Here is a 10,363-nt window from a genome sequence, read left to right as displayed (position 1 = left end):
CCTTCCTTCCTTCCTTCCTTCCTTCCTTCCTTCCTTCCTTCCTTCCTCCCTCCTTCCCTCCCTCCCTTCCTTCCTTCTTCCTCCCTTCCTAATAAAAGGTTCCCATCAAATACAATAACTCTTAGGGAAAAATGTAATGCTTTTTATTATTTTACTAAAATATTACAATTTAAACATTTTTCATATTTTTTTCCAGAGGATAACAGTCTTTTCCTGCTTCCAGATATGAATCAGGTCACTATTCAATGGGATGCGGTAATAGCTCTTTACATACTCTTCAGTTGGTGTCATGGAGGTATGGTGTTTTGTGTATCTACTGCTGTCTTTCCTTCAACAAATGGAATATTGAGTGATTATTATTTTCATGGTGTTATGTTAGAATCTCTGAAGAATACAAATATTATTAGACTGGAAAAAAATGTGTGCATAAAAATTACACAGAATAAAATAAAAATGGCCCAATCTCCTTCCAAATGAAGGATTTCTTTCTCAAATTTCCCTTCTGGACAGCCCTCTTACTCACATGTGAATATTTCCACAAAGGAGCCTATTAGTTTAAGTTGGCATTTTCTATCTTCAAACTATTATAACTGTTATATAATAACCTGTCAAACATTTGAATGTAATTCTATTTCACAAACCACTTATTGATAGTTACTATGTGCCTAGCACATAGTAACTGTGTGGGCCATTGGCAAGAGTATGGTTTTATTCATTATATTCAAACTTTACTGAAAAAAGTAGGCTTTATCTAAAAAAGAACAAAAGATTGGTTGAGCAGCTAGAGAATGGGGTTCAGATTCTACAGTGCCCAGTGTTATTTCCAATCTTACCTTTGAAAAATACTGTAGCTTCATAATCTCTCAGTTCTCTAAAGTAGGACAACTAATTATGTTTGCTCTTTAGACACTTAGAGAAGCTTCCAAGCTAACTCTAGTCTTGTGCCATGGTGCTGAACATCAATAAAAGCATAACAGAGGCTGGACTAGGTGGCTAATGCCTGTAATTCCAGCACTTTGGGAGGCCAAGGTGGGTGGATCACCTGAGGTCAGGAATTCGAGATCAGCGTGGCCAACATGGTGAAACCCCATATTAGCCGGGCGTGGTGGTGCTCACTTATAATCCCAGCTACTCCAGAGGCTGAGGCAGGAGAGTCGCTTGAACCTGGAAGGTGGATGTTTCAGTGAGCCGGCATTGCGACACTGCACCCCAGCCTGGGCGACAGAGCGGGACTGTCTCAAAAAAAAAAAAAGCCTAACAGACTAGTTTATGAAAGATACATCTAGTCCTAAAACTATTTTCAATGGAATCATTTAATTAATAGAAATAATAAATTTAAAATGCAATAGTATGTTCTTCTGAATCTCTTGTTTTAATGTTTTACATGTAATTTATTATTTTTCCATTTATTTCTAGGAATTACAAATATAAACTGCTCTGGCCACATTTGGGTAGAACCAGCCACAAATTTTAAGATGGGTATGAATATCTCTATATATTGCCAAGCAGCAATTAAGAACTGCCAACCAAGGCAACTTCATTTTTATAAAAATGGCATCAAAGAAAGATTTGAAATCACAAGGATTAATAAAACAACAGCTCGACTTTGGTATAAAAACTTTCTGGAACCACATGCTTCTATGTACTGCACTGCTGAATGTCCCAATCATTTTCAAGAGACACTGATATGTGGAAAAGACATTTCTTCTGGATGTAAGTGTTGGGGCACATTCGAAATGCAAACAAAAGCTAGTCTAACAATTACCTGGTCATTACCACACTAGTCTAAAAATAGGGACAAAATGATATAGTTCAGTTTTTAGATTAGTTTCATACAGGAGCTGCAAACTCAAATATCTCCAGGGCCAGATTGGTGAACTATATGAATTGTAGAAGCTGATAGGAGCTATGCAGAGAAGAAAGTACACAGGTGGTCTCCTGGGGGGAGCCACTGCCCAGATCCAGTAATCACAGGGGCCCAGTATTCCTACATCTTTTGACTCTTCAAAGGAAGACAGAAATATAAAATTTTAATGCGTACTCTCTAAATTTTAAAATGTTGCCAATACATTCAAAAAACATTTTTTCACCTCTACCCTGAATGAACACTGCATATGTGAGGGCCAGCACCCTTAGATGTAAAATGTTGCCCTTTTAATCTTCTTGTTTTATTTTTCTAAACGAATATAATTAACCTTGAAGCAGATTCCATTGAGAAATTTTGAGGCCAAGGTTTAGGGGGAGTTGCAAAACTAGTTTTGTGCTCCCACTGTACTCCTAGGTTTGCGACCTTGGGCAAGTTGCTTAAGCCTCAATTCCTTGCCTGTAAAAGGAGGCTAATTATAGAGGCTGTGTAATGCACCTGATTTCAATAATTTATTTGGAAGCATATGATAAAATTTAAAGTACATCAGTACCCAAATCCTTAAAAATACATCCTTTTGATAAAACACAGGGAGAGTCTCCTACAATCCTCTCTTCCTAATCTCACTCTTCCAATTTACAATCACTGTGTTTGTTACTGTAACTATTAATTTTTTTCTTTTTCTTAAAATCCACCTTGAAGGGACTAATTATTAATTTATTTAAAAGTTTAGTCAAGTTAATCTTTAAAATATATGCTAAATTCAATCTGTGCTCTGAGTGTCCTGGAAGTGTTTAAATCACTATAGTGATATGGGCTGGCTTGTATGATTATATACCTAGTTTTGGTTCTACTATTATGAAGGGGGTAAATCAATAAGTTCAGCACTGTTTTAACTCAGATATTCATTCTCTATGGCACTTAAACTCATTTTCAGTAAAAAAATAAAGGAGTTTGTGTCTTTGCCGTGTTCCCTTCCTCCATACTTTTGAGAATCAAACCTCAGTTCTTGCTTCTTCTTCACGTTTACAACTTAGCTGGGGGCAGACCCATATCACCACTACCACCTGACCCCATTGTGGCTGCTTGGAAAGTTAAGAGGCTTCCTTGCTCTATAATGAAGCCATTGTCCTACTTAACTCTGAGCAGCTGATCTTGCATGCTTTTCAAGAGGGAACTATAGAAAGTTGTAGAGGTGAGTTGAGGAAGGAAAGTCATAGGTTTTGGAGTCAAAGAATAAACCTACCTTAAACTAATGCCTTAAAGCTGCTAAACTTGCCCTAAATTGTGGAAATTAAACCGCAGGCAGACATCTTATCTGATGTATGAAATCTCCTTAGCTTGTCCACATCCTCAGGAAACATAACCAAACCTCAATGCTTAAATACTTTACTATTTATCTTTTGGGGGTGGGAGTGGGGTAGAGAGACCATACAATTTCTTTGGAGGGCAAATAAGCAACTTTCACAGTTACAGGAAAAGGTTAGTTATTAATTAAAGCCAGACGGAAAAAAGGAAGCAAAATAAACATTGTCTCTGTTGAAAAACAGAATTTCAGCAAATTTAGTTTCTAGATCTGATAGGTTTCTATTTGTGATTCATGAATCGGCAGCATCTCATTTTATAAAATTAATCTGAGTATCCTGGAGGTGTTTAAGTTACTACAGTGATATGGACTGGCTTGTATAATTATGTACTTAGTTTTGGTTCTACTATTATAACAGAACAGTTGGTTTTTATAGGGTAGGAACAAGAAATGACGTTTTCATAAAACCTACCAGATTGGTTAACCTTGTTACTTCGGGTTGTTTTCCTCATAATGGTTAAAGCAGAGGGGGTTTCCTTATCATCCCTGCTCAGGTTGACTGGGCTCTTTCTACGTGGTTGCTTTGAATTTTCTGTTTTCAGGAAAAACTAGTCTGTGGGAGTTTTACCTGCTTCCTTAAAGTTTCAGCTTGATTATATATCACTTAACAGGAGTGACTTCGTTTTGATTTGGTATGTGGAGGCCTAGTGCAGGAGCTCAGTCCAAAACAATGGCCTCCTATACATTTTCTTTAACACCACCTTCCATGTGTTGCAGTTTGTATCACTGATTACTCCCAAGAGCCCTTTCAGTGTTGGCTGACCGGCCTCTGTCCCCAAACCTAACACCAGGCAATGTAGAAGGTCAGAGAATGGACTTTGTTCCTCTTCCAGGACAGTCTAATAGAAATACATTCTCTGCTGATGGCTGCTTAGAAAGAACATCACTCTTTCCACTTATTTAACTTGTGAGTTGTAACTCCTTACATAGGCCTCTGGTTATGAGTGTAAAAATGTAACTGCCAGGTGAGAATTTACTCAAACCCCTGGATTCAAGCTGAATGTCTTCTTGAGCTCTACATTCTTAGCAAACAACACTTCCTATTTAAGTAGGTCAAAAAAAGGCTTTTGAGGGTTTTGTGGCATTCTAGAAATCACATTGCTTTCACTGGACAACTTTGATCACAGGATATTTGTCATGTGAGATTTACTATGTCAACTTATCATCATTGCTTTGAACAAAATGATTATATGTATTTTTTTAGACTAGAGACAAATTGTAAAAGACAAGATAAATGAGTCATTACTTTCCTTGAAAAGCTATCCAAATATATTTTAAAGTGCTGTGCTTTAATGTATAATTTGTGAAATATAAACCATATTATCACAATTTCCATTTTTAGCCACAATCCTAAACACTTCTTAGATTCTTATCTAAGATTAAATGCACACATATTATGGGAAATTTGTTCTAATGAGACCATACCAATCATCGGATAAAATACAAGATGTCTTTATTCGTTTAAAAATATCAAATTAAACCGTGCACAAATAGTCACGTTTCCACTTAATCATTTGTTTAAAATTTTAAGTATCTTTGACTTTTTAAATTTTGACCTTCTTTGGCCTTTATTTACAATGATGAAAGCACATTTGTTATTCAATAAAAGCCTCTGAATATTTGTTTCTAACATTGCTATTAAGTATGATTACAGAACAATTAGGCTGGCCTGTGCCCTGCTTGAGTAAGAAATTGTAGAGTCATCTTTGCCAGAAGCATTGCATCTCTCTCCACTTTAATCCTTCTCGTTATTATCTTAATTGAGACAATCAATTCATGGAATAAACTTTATTGAGTGGTTACTATGCACCAAAAATGTGTTAAATGCTAGAAGTACAAAGAAGAGGAAATCACAGGCTGCTTTCAAGAAGCTCTCAGTAGAAAAGAATCCTTGGCTAGACTCTGAATTAACAAAAAACCTGGCCTATGATTCCTGAGTGTCCCAATAATAGGGGAAGGGTGGGATTGGCAGGAAAGAGCAAAAACATAAGCCCCCTTTTGTACATCTCAGGGTATTCTCTAGTATCTAGTTGTATAGCCAGGTTTTGTTCTTGGATATTGAATAACCTGGCAATGAGGCCTAACAACAACTTGATGTTATTTTCATAACCATACTCACAGGCCCATCTTAAATTGCTTCATATTAACAAATACTTATTTGCGTGTGTGTGTGTATAGTCATCTTTTTGATCTTTTGCAAAGTTAATTAACCACCAGACATTTGTAACCCCAAGAATTCACTTCACGTAGGATGCCGTGGTGTAACATAGCCCAAACGATCTGACGGCCAAATCAATGACACTCTCTATCTGAAACCAGAGGGAAAAATAACTTCAGCACCAATCATTGTAATCAATGAGGGACCACAACTGAATCTCCAAAATGATTTAAATTCATGTTTCCACACTTACTTCATTTAAGGCTCAATTAAAACAAAGATTTATTTTACCCTACTTGGAACCCAGTTACCATTGTAACTCAATGCTACAAGTCACCAAACTTTTTAGTACTTTTTAGTGTGTACTTACTGTTTGAAAAGTACTTTTTAGTGTGTTCTTACTGTTTGAAAATAGCTTTTTTGAAAAGGATATTAGACCTTCGATATATGAAAATAGTTTTTTAATTATAAAATCAAGTTGCATTCAATATAGAGAGTTTTTAAAGTGTAGACCAGCAAAAAAGAAATACCTATCATTCCCATAATCCTATAACTTTGCTAGTAACCATAATCCCTCTTTAATAATTTGGAATATGTCTTTGAAATTTCAGACCCTCAGATTGAGAATGTTTCTCAATCTCTCGCTTAAATGAAACCACTAATTGAACCATTTTGCAACCTGCTTTTTTCACTTTGCCATATGATCATTACTTCATTAAATATACTTTTAATTCCTTCCAAAGGCCAAGTACTTAAATTGTCTTCTACAGCATTGCTTTTGGATGTGTTTAGGACTGGATTGTAGTTTATTTAACCTTATTTTGGAAAATTGAGCTTGTTTACAATTTTTTCATTGTTATGAACAATACTTTAAGGGCACATCCTTTAAGCCAAATATTTTATATATCTATGAACATTTCATTAAGGATGCATTCTTAGATGTATAACTGCTGATTTGCCAAATATTACACCTGCTTTTACAGATTGTGATATGTAAAGTGCTCTCCATAAAGGCTGGACCAATTTGTACTTCCACCAGAAGTGTGTTAGAGGACTTCCATGAGTCCACACCAACACTGTGTACTGTCATTTTTCAAAATCCTTGCTAATTTGATAGGTTTAAAGACATCTAGTACTGCCTTGTTTTGCAGTGAGAATAAAATGTTTAATATATTTGTTTATTACTTTACAAGCAAATTTTTGGTAAGCAATTTGCAGGTGAAGTGAAAGCAATATGTACTTAAGATAAATCTTTGGATGGAAGTTCAGATGCCTAAATGTCTGTATTTTTATTCTTTATGAGCTTCTATCCTTCCACTTGTCTTCTCATTATCTGAGCAGTCAAGTGTCCCAGCAGTATTTCACATGTAGGGATGAACTAAGAGAGCCACACCTGAAAAGTGAATACTTAATAAACTCTCAATATTTCTATATTTAAAAAATCTTAATCTTATTCACTATTGAATGATATAACGGAAAATTCTGGGTGTCATTCGATAGTGGTTGGAGTTTCATAGGCTTTAGAGATCCCAAAAAATCAATGTCATCAGAACTCTCCTGTCTTTTCCTGTCTGCTAGGTATTGTTTTCCCCTGTGTTGGCTTCATTCTTAAATAGAATAAAGACTGTGAAAAAGCCTGTTTCACAATGACAGCAAGATGGCCACCAGCAACTTACAGCTCACATGCTACTCAGAGATAGCAGTTTCAGGAGCACAGAGTGTGCTTCTTTTACAACAGTTTAGAAAAAGTGCCTTGGAGAATTCTGATTGGTTCAACATGAGTCATATGTTCATTCCCAAGGGAAATTCTCCTATTAGTCAGCCTACCTCAAAGGCACACTTCTGTGGAGAGCCTCTTGATTGACAGGCCTTGGGGTTGGGGTGGGAGTGAGATTGGAGTGAGTGGCTAGAGGGGATGTCAGTTCTCAAGAGGGAAAGATGCTAGCCAACGAAAAACAAAAATGTTCCCCATAGTATGGCCACCTGGAGAAAGAGCTGGGCAGGAATAGGGGTGGGATGAGTTGAGTGGAGTGACGGGAAAAGAGCCTTAAAATAGAATTGCGTGAATACCAAACTTTTAAAAAACCCTTGTTGTGCTGGTGGTAAAATACATAACATAAAATGTACCATTTTTACCATGGTTAAGTATACAGTTCAGTGGCACTAAGTACATGTACACTGTTGTACAACCATCACCACCATTTATCTCCAGAACCCTCTTATTGGAAGCTGAAACTCTGTATCCTTTAAACAAATATCCACTTCCTTCTCCTCCAAGCCACAGCAACTGCCATTCTACTTTCTACGAGCTTGACTATTCCAGATACCTTGTGTAAGGGGAATCGTGCAATATTTGTCCTTTAGGGTCTGGCTTACTTCGCTTAATATAATGTCTTCAAATTCCATCCACATTGTAGCATGTGTTAAAGTTTCCTTCTTTTTTAAGGCTGAATAATATTTTATTCCATGTATGAACACAAAACTTTTAAAATGAGTAGTGGAAAATGTGCAAGAGAAGAAGATAGTCTGCCAGAGTAGGAGAAGAAAACTACAAAGAACCCATTTGCAAGAGCCAAAAGCAAAGAGGTTTCTTTTCTTGTCTTGTTTTTGAGACAAGGTCTCACTGTGTCACCCAATCTGGAGTGCAGTGTATTGATCATGGCTTACTGCAGCTTCAAACTCCTAAGCTCCAGGGATCCCTCAGTCTCAGCCCCCCAAGTAGCTGAGACTACTGGGTGAGCCACCACACCCAGCTTTAAAACAGAGAGCTTTCAAGGAGGGAGTGAGCAAAATATCAAATGCTGCAGAGATTTTCTGTGGACTTTTATTTTAATTACAAAATAGATGAAAAGAAACAAGTAGCCTTCTTTCTTATAAAAAAATTTTCAATGAAGAATGACAAGAGATGGGGTCTGTTGAAGAGAAAGTCATCGAAGACCTTAGCAACAATGGTTTTGGTGGAATTGTGGAAGCTGAATCCTGATTGTTTTGGATTCAAAAGCATATGGGAAATGAAGAATAATAGGCTCTTTAAAAGTGTTTAGCTGTTAAGAAAAAGAGAAAGATACAGGAGTAGCTGGGGGAGACTGAATGTAGGATAATATAGTCAAGTATAAGAAGAAGAGGAATGGATACTTGATGGTAAAGTGGGTTGCAAGGTAGTAGGGATGGAATGAGGAGCAGGGAGGTGCTAAGTGCTGATTGACCTGATTTTCAAATAAAATTGTCAGTTTCTCAACTGACTACTTTATAGAGAACTTCATATTTCTTATGGCAGCTCCTAAGTGATATGTTTTGTTGCAGATCCGCCAGATGTTCCTGATGAGGTAACCTGTGTCATTTATGAATATTCAGGCAACATGACTTGCACCTGGAATGCTGGGAAGCTCACCTACATAGACACAAAATACGTGGTGCATGTGAAGAGGTAGGTCCCTTCCTCATGGCTTCATATAAGCGGTTCCACCCTGGTTCAGCCAGAGCTCTGCCTCCAGCAGAGATCCAAGAAATCAGCCTCAAACATTAAATATATACCCTGATTTATCCCTAATTTCCTACTTATGATCAGTGAACCTACCAATGCCCTTTTCAGGCCATTAATATTTTCACTCTGGCAGGAAACTATTCTATGATCTTTCAACCCTTTTTATTCATTTGTAGGTAACTGATAGCAGGGGCCTAATGGTGGTACAGCCCAGCACAGTTTTAAATCATTGCTTAGGATGGGCACAGTGGCTCACACCTGTAATCCCAACAGTTTAGGAGGCCTAGGTGGGCGAATAACCTGAGGTCAGGAGTTTGAGACCAGCCTGGCCAACATGGTGAAACCTGGTTTCTACTAAAAATACAAAAATTAGCCTGGCATTGTGGCGGGCTACCTGTAATTCCAGCTGCTCGGGAGGCTGGGGCAGGAGAATCGCTTGAACCTGGGAGGCAGAGGTTGCAGTGAGCCAAGACTGCGCCACTGCACTCCAGCCTGGGCAATAGAACAAGACTCCATCTCAAAAAATAAAATAAAATAAAATAATAAATTATTGCTTAAATACCTGCTCTATTCTTCTTCTAGGGTTTCAACAACTTAATTTCCCCGAATTGCTATGATTTTTAACCTTTAAATGGGCCTAAAAATAAAACCTAAATACACGGGTTTGTTCTAATTCATTATGTGGAATTTGGCTTTTAAAGTGCGTATAATCATGCCACATTACCACTAAATTCATGGAAGCTATTAATTGTTAACACTGACCCTCAGATCTTAAATTTAGTGTCTGTATAGCTGATCAACTTTCCTGTTTGTCTCATACTAAGGGGGTTTTCAGGACACAGGATTTCAGTTTTAAAACCTGGAAAGTTGTGGGCAAACTAGGACAAGTTGCTCACCTTATTCATGTTTCTTGTTTTGTTTAGTTTATTAAAAAATAAAATTCCAGGGCAGGCACAGTAGCTCATGCCTGTAATCCCAGCATTTTGGGAGACTGAGGCTGGTGGATCACCTGAAGTCAGGTGTTCGAGATCAGCCTGGCCAACATGGCGAAACTCCATCTCTACTAAAAATACAAAAATTAGCTGGGCATGGGGGTAGGTGCCTGTAATCCCAGTTACTCAGGAGGCTGAGGCAGGGAGAATTGCTTGAACCCAGGAGGCAGAGGTTGCAGTGAGATGAGATCATGCCACTGCACTCCAGCCTGGGCAAAAGAGCGAGACTCTGTCTCAAAAATAGTAATAAATAAAATAAAATAATATAAAATGCCGGCTGGGCACAGTGGCTCATGCCTGTAATCCCAGCACTTTGGGAGGCCGAGGCGGGTGGATCACCTGAGATCAGGAATTCAAGACCAGCCTGGCTAACATGGTGAAACCCTGTCTCTACTGAAAATGCAAAAATTAGCCAGGTGTCGTGGCACACACTTGTAATCCCAGCTACTTGGGAGGCTGAGACAGGAGAATCGCTTGAACCTGGGAGGTGGAGTTTGTA

General features: G+C 37.8%; 1 protein-coding gene across 1 annotated transcript in view; it reads left to right on the top strand.

The window, feature by feature from the left end:
• The window catches only part of IL23R (interleukin 23 receptor), an 85,711-nt gene that overhangs the window by 1,583 nt on the left and 73,765 nt on the right, over positions 1–10,363 (top strand). Inside the window, exons 2-4 of the mRNA XM_023209854.1 lie at positions 197–295; positions 1,417–1,713; positions 8,692–8,815. Of these exons, the coding sequence (XP_023065622.1) occupies positions 226–295; positions 1,417–1,713; positions 8,692–8,815 (491 nt within the window). The 5' untranslated portion in view covers positions 197–225. The remainder of the gene's footprint in view (positions 1–196; positions 296–1,416; positions 1,714–8,691; positions 8,816–10,363) is intronic.

The sequence above is a fragment of the Piliocolobus tephrosceles genome, chromosome 1 (genome assembly GCF_002776525.5).
Source record: "Piliocolobus tephrosceles isolate RC106 chromosome 1, ASM277652v3, whole genome shotgun sequence".
In the NCBI taxonomy this organism is placed as follows: Eukaryota; Metazoa; Chordata; class Mammalia; order Primates; family Cercopithecidae; genus Piliocolobus; species Piliocolobus tephrosceles.
The sequence above is the reverse complement of the archived record's forward strand: the minus strand, read 5'-3'. Positions and strand labels throughout refer to the sequence as shown.